We start from the raw sequence: 13,341 nt of genomic DNA, 5'->3' as shown, positions 1-13,341 counted from the left end.
TCCTTCCTTCCTTCCTTCCTTCCTTCCTTCCTTCCTCCTTCCTTCCTTCCTCTCTCTCTCTCTTTCTCTATTTCTTTCTTTCTTTCTTTCTTTCTTGAGACAGGGTCTCCCTCTGTCATCCAGGCTGGAGTGCAGTGGCACAATCTCGGCTGACAGCAGCCTCTGCCTCCCAGGTTCAAGCAATTCTCCTGCCTCAGACCTCCGAGTAGCTGGGATTACGGGCGCCCACCACAATGTCCAGCTAATTTTTGTATTTTTAGTACAGACGGGGTTTTACCATGTTGGCCAAGCTGGTCTTGAACTCCTGACCTCAGGTGATCCACCTGCCTTGGCCTCCCAAAGTGCTGGGATTACAGGCGTGACGCACTGTGCCCGGCCTACTCCCAAACACTTTCTAAAGTTTCAGATGTGGCAAATTTTCAATTTTCTAACTTTAGTGAAAAATACCACTCTGCATTCTTTTAAATAACTAGTTGTACTTATAGCAGCTACAAATTGTATTTTATCTTAAAATGCAGGCTTTTCAAGAGGAACTATTTTAGAATTACCTGTTTTTGCTAGACAGCTGTGGCACACTTTAAAATGCACTTATAAAGATATCTGATCTTATTACCTTTGGAAAGTATTTTGATTACACACACACACACACACACACACACACACACACACACGTTTTAGTTATGTCTGAGACAGACTATCAAGGAAATGGTAAATGATATAATGTTGATAAATGATGGAAGGCTCAGCTATCTAATTCCTATTACACTTCCACTTTTTCTGGAAAAAGGCAGAAAAGCTGGCAAGAAGGAATCAATGGTCTGAATGGGTGAGGGGATTCTAGAAAAAAAACATAGTTACTATAAATGTTACAATGTCCTGGCCTGGATTAATTTCTTCTAGAGAACTAAGAGTCTCCAAATAAAGTCTCTGCTGGTTGTCATCAGAGGTGCTGAGGCAAATGAAAGGCAGGCTAGAAGACCAGAGAGAGGCGATTCTTATCTTTAAACAAGGGGAGTCAGGTGGTTCCACAACCTGCAGACTGATGAACTTGACATCATCCTGGACAGCATTCTGGGATGGATGATTAAAGGTAGAGCCTGTGAGTATTTAGGGGAAAAAGTGTGATCTCCAAGAACCAGCATGGGTTCACCAAGAATAATTCATGTCAGATTAATCTTATTTTTCATAAAATAAGTGGGAGATTGTGGAAATATGTGAAGCAATCTAGATTTTAGAAGGACAAGCAATAAGGGTTTCATGACTTTTTTGTGGGTAGACAGGAGAAATAAATACAAATGAATTAATTATTCGTTCATTTAACAAATATTGGGTTGGTGCAAAATTGTGGTTTTTGACATTAGAAGTAATGGCGAAAACTGCAATGTGGCACCAACCTAATAAATACCTGCTCTGTATTAAGCACTATACTAGGCACTGAGGATAAAACCGCAAATGATAGATATGGTCTCTGTCCTCAGTTTCTCAAGAGGGACAGTCAAAACCCAAAAGCCCAAATAAATAACATATGCGCAAGTTTTTTGTAATACAGACGATAAAAGAAACAGAGGCAGGGCAGAGATAAGAGAATGTGGGGGGGGGGCAATCTCCTTTAAATAGCATGAGAAATCTCCTTTAAATAGCATGAGCAGGTCTGAGGAGGAGGCACTTAAGCTCAGGTGTAAAGAATGAAAGGAATCTACCTTGCTACAAGGAACAGTGGGAAGAGGACAGTTTCAGGAGGGGTAGCGTGTGCAAAAGCCCAGAGGTGGGAAAGATACTGGAATAAGGGAGCTTTGAAAGGCGGCCAGTGTGTCAGGAGAGTGGTGAGTAAGGGGGATAGTTGTACTAGATTAAAGTTGGAGAAACCGGCAGGGGCACTCCCCAAATAAACTGGAGAAGATGAATGAAGGAGATTCTAGTGGCCAGTTCTTTCAACTCTTTTACCAATGGTTTAGAATCCATTTTTACCAGTTATGTATAGCCGATTGTTTTGAAATACAACAAAAGAGAACAAAGCATTGAAAGAAATGTTAATTTGGTTGACAAAATTAGAATCCAAAGAGCCAAGTATCATCGATCAGCGCTTAGGCTCTGGTCTCAGACCAGTGTGTGAAATCTAGCTCTAACATTCTCTCTATGGTGTTGGACAAGTTATCTAATCCCTCTAAGCCAGGTATCCAAGACAATATAAAGGCTGGCACAGTGGCTCACACCTGTAATCCCAGCACTTTGGGAGGCCAAGGTGGGCGGATCACCTGAGGTCAGGAGTTCGAGACCAGCCTGGCCAACATAGTGAAACCCCATTTCTATTAAAAATACGAAAATTAGCCGGGCATGGTGGTGCGTGCCTGTAATCCCAATTACTAGGGAGGCTGAGGTGGAAGAATCTCTTGAACCTGGGAGGGAGAGGTTGCAAGTGAGCCAAGATCACACCACTGCACTCCAGACTGGGCGACGGAGCGAGAGTCTATCTCAAAAAATAAAAAATAAACATAAAAATTAAAAAAAAGTACAGGATGACACCCAGGCAGCTCAGTTAAATCTTCTATATTACACAATAATCTGCCTGCTGCATCAAGTTATATGTGGCTCATTTGGTGATCGGGAAACTACTGTGGCAGCTTTCCCCCAGGATTATTTTAAGTACATTGCCCAGCCTCTGAGAGAATTGTTTATAGACCAAATGTAGGCCCTTATATTTATTTTGCTTATGTCACCAATAAACTATATGGCCTCTCAAATTATCTGTTCGAAGGATTGAGAAACTTAGCATAGACAAATCCTAGAAATTAATTTTAGCCTTTCAGTTCTGTTCTCATCATTGGGAAAGAAATTGCTAAAAGTTAATACAATATTTTAAAGACACAATTTGTAAATTTATATCATTCAGTGTTGGAATTACTATACCCAAATATTTCTCTATTCCTTTAGTGCCATTAAAATGTAATGCTGTTGCAATTACACCCAAGGGTACTTAAAAATACTTTTTAAATTAGGTGCAAAGCTTTAAAGTATTCAAGTGCGGCCTGGCGCGGTGGCTCACGCCTGTAATCCCAGCACACTGGGAGGCCAAGGTGGGCAGATCACGAGGTCAGGAGATCGAGACCATCCTGGCTAACACGGTGAAACCCGGTCTCTACTAAAAATACAAAACATTAGCCGGGCGTGGTGGCGGGCTCCTGTAGTCCCAGTTACTCGGGAGGCTGAGGCAGGAGAATGGTGTAAACCCGGGAGGCGGAGCTTGCAGTGAGCCGAGATCGTGCCACTGCACTCCAGCCTGGGCGACAGAGCGAGACTCCGTCTCAAAAAACAAAACAAAACAAAACAAACAAACAAAAAATTAAGTATTCAAGTTCAATTTTAAAAAATGACTTAAAGGGTTAAGCACAATAAATTTAAAATAATTCACCCTTTGTAAATTAAAGGAAATAAAATATTAGGTAGGATTAAGAGCATGATTATTTGTATATTAAAGACAAGTAAGAAGAAATTAAACCATTCAGTGTAATGATAGATTTACATTAGGTAAAAGACAAAAACAACCCTAAAATCTTGGGTTGCTAGCTGGGAAGGAATATTCAGTAAAATACCCAGAAAAGAAATGTCAGGCAGTAATGCTATATATTTCTAAATATACTACTACTAAGCAACAAAAATTCAAAACAGGCCGGGTGCAGTGGCTCACACCTGTAATCCTAGCACTTTGGGAGGCCGAGGTGGGTGGATTGCCTGAGCTCAGGAGTTTGAGACCAGCCTGGCCAACATGGTGAAACCCCGTCTCTACTAAAATGCAAAAAATTAGCCGGGCATGGGGGTGCGTGCCTGTAGTCCCAGCTACCTGGAGGCTGAGGCACGAGAATTGCTTGAACCTGGGAGGCAGAGGTTGCAGTGAGCCGAGATTATGCCACTGTGCTCCAGGGTGGGCGACAGAGGGAGACTCTGTCTCCAAAAAAATAAAATAAAATAAATTTTAAAATTCAAAGCAGTTTTCATACTTAGTATAATTGAGAAATGAGAAAAACTACATCAATTGTAATAGTGTTTTGGGGATTAAATTCAGTAACTCCCTCTTAAGATTTAAGATTGTGCCACCTTTTCTTAGCATTTTTGTCAAGTAAAAGTTTTTTTGATGTTGCTTTTTTTTCATGTTCCTATTTTCTCTACTTAAGCAGAGTTAGCAGTGATAGTTTTCCTTATTTAATCACATCTTATATTTTTTGCATTAAAATATGCCTTTTAAAATGTTATCCATAATTAAAATGTTATCCATAGAAAAGTTATCCTATTTTCTCTAATGTAAGCATAGTAGTGATGTTTTCCTATTTGATCAAATATTTACTTTTTGCATTAAAATGTCTTTTAAAATGTTATCCATAATTGGATATCCATAATATCCAATATACATGTCTTACTTTACTGTAAGCTTATGATTTACTTTACTGTTGGCTTATGATTTGCTTAAATTTGGAGAAACTATGACTTATTTAACTAGAAGTCTCCTAGGCACGCATACTGCTTGCTTTTCCTTACTGAAAATTATGTTGATTTTTCTTCTGCATGTGCTCCTGTTCGATTCCAGTGCTAGTGACCTGATCTAGGCAAATTTCACAGGACTTCCTAACTCCAATCCCTCTTGGTTATAGGCTGTCTTACAGCTGCTGCCATAATTTCTAATTCTTCCTTGCTGCAAAGCCTAGATAATTTGAGACTGTTCAGTCCAGCGTATGCTACAAGCACCTGATTCCTCCACCTCAATCCTGCCCCTTTTCTCTTGCTACCTGCCACTCTTACTTCTGCACCTGGCCTCTCCATCATGTTCTGCTAAATGAAATTCTCATTCTTGTGATAAAAGAAACCCAATACCTTTCCAATCATCCCTACTCCACTTGGGTCACTTTTCTGTTTTTCCTTATCACCAATGAAGCCAGTTTTTACTTAATTATTTCCATATATTCTCATAACCATACATTTATATATTTGCCTACATCCCCACCAGTTTATAAACTTAGTAAAGTAAGGGTCTTAATCTTCTACTGAAATCCTATTTCAAAAAAACTCTTCAGTAACTGACTCAAGATGTACAACTTTATCTTTTATGTGATTTTTTTAAACTGTTAAAAATACATGGAAAAAAAAAAAGAAACAGAATGTACCAAATATTAATAGCAGTTACCTCTGGAAAATTTCAAAATGGGAGTTGGAAGGGGTAGGGGTAGGGTTGGTCATAGTAATGTACCTCAATATATACCCGTTACCTAAAATTGTGACTGGCACATGGGTCTTCAATTAATATTTGTGGAATGAATGGTCAGAATCTAAATGTTCAGTTAACAGTATGAATTTTTTTTGGTAGGTTCTTTTATAATCTTTAGTACTTCTTAAATATTCCATAACGAACTTGGATTTATCATATAAAAACTCACACTAAAAAAGATACACAAGCAAATCTGACATGGAAAGCATGACAACCAAATTTGACGTGGATAAAGTTTTAAGATTCAGCGCAAGGTTTGATCCCAGTATCTTAAAACTTTTTGGAAGACAAGTCCTCTATTGAAAGCAGACGGCTTTTAAAAACATCTAAGATACAGAATCTTGAATTGACAAACTAAATGTTGTCATAATTATTTCCTCCAAAGAAATTCTTAATCTCATGCAAAATACCTAGCTGTTGCATGCTGTTCTATGGCTTCAAATACTATCAATATAGTGATTCCCCATTTCATTTTTAATATTTTTTTGGAGACAGGAGCTGGCTCTGTCTCAAGTGATCCTCCTGCCTCAGCCTCTCAAGTAGCTGAGACTACAGGCGCATGGCAACCCATCCAGCTAATTTTTATTTTGTAGAGATAGGGTCTTGCTACATTGCCCAGGCTGGTCTCAAAATCTGCGGCTCAAGTGATTCTTCTGCCTTGGCCTCCCAAAAGTGCTGGGGTTACAGGTGTCAGCCACCATGCCTGGCCTAGTGATTCCACATTTTAATTTTCTCCCCTAAACTCTACACTCATATGTCCAACTGCCTACTACACAATGTCTCTGTTAGAATTATTAATAGCAATCTCAAAACTCAATTATGTTCAAGGCAGGATTTGATCTATACCCTCCAATTTGCTCCTCCATTGGTTTTCTTAAATCGCAGTTAATGGCAGCACCACCCCTCTCACACCAAAAAGTGGAGTCATCTTTTGATCTTTTTCTTGTTCACACCTAATCCATCACCAAGTCTTATCAGCTCTACCACTAAAACACACCCCAATTCTGACTTCCCCATGACTATCACCCCAGTCCAAGGTCCCACCATCTCTCACCTAGATGACTATAAGTCTTCCTTACCTTGTTCCACTAGTCTTTTCTCCACTGACCAGTGAAATTTACAACACACCACACATCCCCTTTGCTTAAAACTCTCCAGTGGCTTCCCATTAGACTCAAAACAACATCCTAAATTCCTCACTGTAGGCGTATAGCCCTAAATGGTCAGGCCCTTGCCAATCTCTAGAACTTCATCACCTACTATTCTCCTCCACTCAATGGACTTACCTTACTGGCATGCTTTATTTCTCAGCAAATAATTCCATTTGTGCTTTGGGGACTAGTTTTATTGTTCTCTTCATCTCAAAAGTTTGTTCTTTGATCTTGGTCTAATTTTCTTATCATTCAAGCTTACGAACCTATAAAATTGTGCCCCAGTCCCTCCACCACCATATTCTGCCTCATTTTACTCATAGCTTCGGAAATTACCATTTCATTGCTGTCTTATCTACTATAATTCAATAAACTCTGGAAGGCAGTAAAGCTTTGTCTTGTACCCCAATGTACACCCAATACTTAAAATAGTGAGTGGGACACGGGTCTTCAATAAATATTTGTTGACTGCATGGCTGAAGAGAGTCTTAATGTTCAATCAAGCGTCCAGGGCTCCAACACAGTTGCTCCAACTCATCTACACTTTGCAATAGCAACCTCTCCTCCCGTCCCCAACAAATAACCAGCTACCTCCCACAAAATTTCCATCCCAAACCTCTTTAGAATATAGTACTTTAAAAGTCTATGTTCTGGATCAGCTGTTGCAAAATTATAAAACAAAACCAGAGCCTCAAATATATGTAGCTTTTATGCACATGGGCCAAGCAGCATTGCCCTCTTTGGAACTTTTTTACCCTCAAGTCAGCCCTTGGTATACATTTCTATCTAATTTCATCTAAGTAAAACTGTATGTGCTGGGGTACAGGTAAGCAAACAAATCAGTGCTATTTGCTTTATGTTAACACTCTCAAAGATGGACCTGGTTCTGTATCCTTCTTAGGAGGGTCCTATGGCCAGGCACGGTGGCTCACGCCTGTAATCCCAGCACTTTGGGAGGCTGAGGTGGGCAGATCCCCTGAGGTCAGGAGTTCAAGACCAGTCTAGTCAACATGATGAAACCCCGTCACTACTAAAAATACAAAAATTAGCCAGCCATGGTGGTGGGCACCTGTAATCCCAGCTGCTCAGGAGGCTGAGGCAGGAGAATCACTTGAACCTAGAAGGCAGAGGTTGCAGTAAGCCAAGATCTGGCCACTGCACTCCAGCCTGGGTGACAGGAGTGAGGCTCTTGTCACTAACAAAAAAAAAAAAAAAAAAAAAAGGGTCCTGATTCAATCACAGGCTCTTTGGCTTGACTAAAAGCAGTATTTGCTATAAAATAAGAGATCTAAGACCAGTCTCAATAAAACTTACCAAATTAGTGCTTAATGCCAGAGAGAAAAGAAAGATTAGAAATAAACATAAATAGCAACCAGATCAAAATGAAATTAAAAAATTCTTAAGCTTTGGATTTTGTCAAATGAAGCTTAAAATTCAAGTATCAGTTCTTATGGTTCCAGCCATTACAAATCTTATGTAAACATGAGAGCTAAAAACAGATTGGTGTGTGGAGAATGATTATAATGATTATTTGGGCTCAAGTTTTGTCTAAGAAACATAAATTTAATGATAACTCTTAGTAACTATTTAATCCAAGCTGTTTTGCTTCAAATATTTTGTACTGTGTTTAGCCAGAAAAGAAAATACAGATGAACGCTTTCTCTTTGTAAGGTGATTGTATTATAAACAAGGCTAAAGTAGCAAGACTAAACTTTTAGTGCAGATAATAAAATTTGAGTAGTACAAGAATACTCTTCAGGTAGCATCTATAGGATAAGAGCTCTAAATGTTTTTGTATCAGGTGGCAATGCCATCTAAAGTAATATTAACAACATAAATGTATATATGTGCATACATACACTTACACATATAGGCGAAGGGAGAGGGGTGTGTGTGAGTGTGTGTGTGTGTGTGTGTGTGTGTGAAAGGGAATGAAGAGAATGCATAAGAATGGGTACAAATCAAAGCAACCTTTTCTTGGGTTAATTATTTCAACTATAAGGATGTATCTCAACTTCTGAAGAAATTCCTGGTTTGTATTTAAATGCACTTTAAAAAGACCATAACACACTCAAATTTAGTTGACAGGCTACAATGGGATTCAGAAAAGGACACAGTGAATATAGACTTAGGTGCAAGTTCATGCTGGTGATTTTTCTTTTTGAAAATGTAAGCCACTAATATTTTAAGAAAAAAATTTAAACCAAAAATTGCATATTAATATTATACACAAACTGAAACATAAGTGACTTTTAGCACAGTGTATACATGCTTACATAAACTCAAACACATTTAAAACAATTTCCATTTAACATATGAAAGTTTTGAAATACATAAAAGCATTAATACTTTCTATAAAACTACAGTTAGAACATCAATTTGCTACAAGCATATAAAAACATCAAGTGCTTTCTTGGAGTTTCAAGTTTCCTCTCTAAAACACAATCTTGCTCACATATATAGTCCTTTACCAATAATCAGTATGAACTTTTTGTTTCTCAAGAGGTTTATTTTCCAGGTACATTATAAGCTCAAGAAAACAGACCCAACAATTATGCAATATAATTATGTCATAACAACTTAATTGCACATAATGCTTTAAAGTAGGTTTGGATGAAGTTCTCAAACACTTTGGTATATGATCTTCAGGGACTTTAATTAGAAACAACAGAAATTCTAAGTCCCTTCAATCCCCATTTTGCTTTAAAATGGACAAGTCTTTGGTTAAAGTTCTACATTTTGGGCATTTATTTTTAATCAAGATGGTCCCCAAACCAATACATGGTACTGATGTATTACAAATTCACAAGACTTCATTTAACCTGCTTCTGATGCAGTGGGAGGTTACAGATACTCATTTACTATAATATGTCATTGGATAGCTTCAATCTTTCACTTATAAGCAGAGAAATCAATAGATTTATTACTTCTCTGTCAGTTTTCTGTTATAACCTAAACTGTACAGTAATTTGCAGTAACTATACTGCTCCACAGTATATATAATTATGACTGATAAGATGTAGAGCATTAAATTTAGAGTTAGCTTATTTTGATAAGTCAATATTAGACTGCACAGTAACTCTGCATTAACTATGAAAAGGTTGTTAGTTAATGCTTATTTAAAAACCCCAAACCATTCCATTTACAAGAGAAATTGTTGCAAATGTATAAAACAGCAGATATACAAGGAGAACACCAAACATACTTTATTAGCACAAAAAAAGCAGCCATAACAAGGCACAGCAAGCAGAAACATACATTAGCAGTCAAAGGGTTAGTGTTGCATACAAATATAGCTCTTCTTTTTTGTAGCCTTGGCAATAGCCATAGGGATGTAAAATAACATTCTGTAGCAGCAAGTAAGGAAACTATGGAGCACTCACCAGTGGTACAGAGCACATTAACAAAAAGACACAAGAATGGATTCGGCTACTGTAGTGCAAAATGTCTAGGACAGAACTGTAAATTCAGTTCAGTTACTAAGAAGCAAACACTAGAACTTGATATAACTTCCAAAAGAGCTCACTCAAGTAGTAGTACATATTATTCTAAGTGACAAAAAGGTGCTAAGTAAAGTTATTTACAGATATAATGGTTGTACAGTACCTTTTAAATCTGCAATTTAGGTTTCAGATTTTCCATTAAGAATTAACTGCACTGAAATTCTATAAATTATACTTAAGCAATTCAGCTATGAGAGTTTACAAAAAAGAGACAAATTCTGCCATCCAAATTATTAATTACAGTTCAACAATATCTCAACATCAGCAACCATTGTAGTTACTATTATCTGACTTGTTTGGGCATCTTCTTCTAGTCTCATGTACTTCATGGTTCACAAAATCATCCTGGGCATAGGAACAGATCCAACTTTTATGAAACAACAATTAGACTGCACATCAACTTAAAAAAAAAAAAAATCACACGCAAGACTACATTGCAGCAGCTATTCCAAACGCCTGTTTTAAGTTAAAGCACTCATTTAAAAAACTAATACCTAGGGCCTTTCAATAAAATTCTACTACTAGCTTTGTAAGTCTGAAACTTTAAGAATGACTATTTAGAAAACCTGGTTTACTTAACGGTACCTTTTGCAGAAGAGAAAAGGCATCTGATTATAAACTACATCAACACGTAAGTGAACTGCACTATGCCCTTGTGGCCAGAAAATTGCATTTTTTTCTAAAAGGAAGGCAGTCTTTCATTCTTTTTGGACTTCCAAAGCTTGATTTATAGTAACTACAAACATCACTATTTTTGGAAGGTTATAGAAAAACTCTTAGAAAAAATAATTTCAAACATTAGTCACACTGTTGAAATACTCATCCAATATTAATAATTTGTTCTTCAGTAAGAAGTAGAATTCTTCATAACAAATGCCCCAGAGTTGCCTCACTCAAATACTACAGCCATTAAAAACCAAACTGTTAGCGAAATCGGCAAAATGTTTTTGTAGTCTTACTTAACACCTGTAGCTCTATCCTCTGGTGTTCCAATAGGCACCACGTTTATCTGAATAAGTAACAGCAGGTCGCATCTGACAGATACTAACACTAAGCTTACATACTGTATGAAAAAGCCTAATACTGCTACGTGTGCTTGCTATAGGTGTACTGTCTGATGCACATGAAAGCGGACCTAGTTAACACCCTTTGGGGACTGGAAAGTTTACTTTGCCTTGACTGGTTCTCGTTCTAACCAGCGAACTCTAACTTTTTGTTTATAATGATACTCTTTTAAAAAATCCTGTAACATTGAGGGTAGAGGGAGCCCATCAATTCCATCATACGTAGTGCACCTGCAGATTACCGCGCGACAGATATACTGCAGGCTAAAAGGAAAAGTCCTATTTAGTGATATAGTAAGCAATGGTTCAAAAAACATGCACGAACTGGGATCTTTATAATGTTCTAAAAGTCCTGTTACAGTGGAGGAGTGAAATACACAGGGGTCATGGGCATCGAAACTAAAGTTGTGATTCCACTGCTCAATTCGGGCATGCAGGGATCTGTTGTAGCGGCGGAAGCTCACAGAGAAGAGGTAGTCCTCTTGCGCAGAGTCCCTGAGCAAAAACGTGCCTTCAGGTTTCCCTTCGAGAAGGGCTTCTGCTTCATAACGGTCCATCACTCCCCAGTAACAGGGATTCCCTGTAATTTGAAGCAAATCAGGCACGAGGCAGTGTATGTAATCAATCTGTGTGTGGACTTTCCAAGCTCCCTGTCTGCTAACATGGGTATGGCTGTCTCCAGATATCTGACGCTGCTTCTGCCTCCGTGACTGCAAACACAGGGTGGTTGTATCCTCTTCCGAGTCACAATTAGCTTGTGGAATTGCAGAACTGTCCCCACTTATTTCAGTCATTCCAGGAGCTAACTTTGGTCCCAGTTTATATAATGGATTAACCTGTGCAGTAGCTTCAAATGTATGTATTTGTGCATTGGGAGGGGGATCAACCCCTTCTTCAATACTAAGCCGCCTTCTCTCTCTAAGCCTATCTTCTTCATCTTCTGTAGAAACCAAAGATGGATCAAATGTATCAAAAAATGTTGAATGTGGGCTCACAGGAGCTGTATGCTGTTTAATCAAATGCCATTTTTGGGCTAAATCTGAGCCAGCAGGAAATGGGCATTTCTCAAGCATTAATTCAGACAGATGGATTTTTCTTTTATTGGAAAAGAGAGGCTTTGACTGCTTGCTGTAAGTTCTCATGGGAAAACACAAGCCCACAGTATCCTGCAACCTCTGTCTCAGAGAGCGACTTCCTACAGTTCTGCTGGAAACACTGTCCATGTCGTGTACAGAACTTACGCCGTAGCGCCTCTCCCTCCTTTGAAGTCCACTTCGAGTTCTCCCAAACTTTTTATCAGCATCCAATGAACTCTGGGTCTTTGTAGAACAGGAATGTTTTTTCTTCCCACCCCATGGAGCATGTCGAGAGTATGAATCTCTTCGTGCAAGTCTTGTTCCCGGGGTAACACAAGAATCATTATCCTTTTCGATGCTTATTTCAACAATTTGAGGGATTTCTGTGGCACAATTTTGATTTCTCCTTGAAGAATTCTTTGAAGGGCTTAATCCCAGTTGCAAGGCAACATTTTCTCTTAAGGGACTGCTTTGTTGCTGAGGAGTTGAGTCTCCTATGCTGATGTTTTTCTCTCTGACAGACAAACATCTGTTGGAGTTCATGTCCACATTTTCACTACGGCTTCCTCCCTCATGACCGAAGAGATTCTGACACCTGTATTTGAAGTTATTCCACATTTTCCCCACTTTATCCATTGATTATAAAATCTAAAGACAAAACAGGAAAAAGAGAAAAATAAATTAATCAGAGTAGCATGTGAAGGTAGCTAAGGCAGTGCCCACGTCCCTTTCCGTTCGGAATTTCAGTGATATTGGCCAAGAGTTCACCTATACTGCTGTGCTGAAGTGATGAGGCGTGTGTTCTGTTGGGCAGCAGGAAGGCCACCGGGCCTTTTAGGCACTGACCTTGTTCAAGCCAGTCCTTACTTCCCATTTCCTTTCAGGCAGAATATTCTGAACTCAGGTGAAAGGAAATAAACGCTCTTAAACTCTGGTTTCTTTTTCCTGTGCTTCAACCTGTCTCCTTAACTTGAATATTACAAAGGCAAAATATGTTCCATATTGTTGAAACACATTTGTATTCAACTTTTCAAAAGTTATAACCAGGACCACATTTTGTAACACATTAAAATTAGTTCAAAAACCTTTCATTAGTAGCAATCTTCCCAATTTCACTTAACCAGTTCCTTGCAATTCTAAGGTTTACAGGTTCATCACTTGTGAAAAACCCGTATCTTCCCTCCTACCCTGTAATGCATCAAATTTATCCATGATTTTGAAGAAGCAGTTTGAGTAGAAAAGAAAGAAAAAGAATGTAATATTTAGGAAAGGTGTCTTTTTTTTTTTTTTTTT

The 13,341-nt window shown here is 38.4% G+C and overlaps 1 protein-coding gene across 10 annotated transcripts in view; it reads right to left on the bottom strand.

Moving 5' to 3' along the window:
* SOCS5 (suppressor of cytokine signaling 5) overlaps positions 1–13,341 on the bottom strand; it is a 171,581-nt gene that overhangs the window by 97,549 nt on the left and 60,691 nt on the right. For 3 of the 10 annotated variants that reach the window (XM_017862734.1, XM_017862733.1, XM_017862735.1), the window contains exon 2: positions 8,539–12,696. The exons of the other annotated variants lie outside the window; for them this stretch is intronic. In XM_017862734.1, the coding sequence (XP_017718223.1) occupies positions 11,074–12,684 (1,611 nt within the window). In that variant the 5' untranslated portion in view covers positions 12,685–12,696 and the 3' untranslated portion in view covers positions 8,539–11,073. Of the gene's footprint in view, positions 1–8,538; positions 12,697–13,341 lie in introns of those variants that run through there. 10 annotated transcript variants of the gene reach the window in all.

Source organism: Rhinopithecus bieti, unplaced genomic scaffold (genome assembly GCF_001698545.2).
Source record: "Rhinopithecus bieti isolate Rb0 unplaced genomic scaffold, ASM169854v2 scaffold_61117, whole genome shotgun sequence".
NCBI classification, from domain to species: domain Eukaryota; kingdom Metazoa; phylum Chordata; class Mammalia; order Primates; family Cercopithecidae; genus Rhinopithecus; species Rhinopithecus bieti.
The sequence above is the reverse complement of the archived record's forward strand: the minus strand, read 5'-3'. Positions and strand labels throughout refer to the sequence as shown.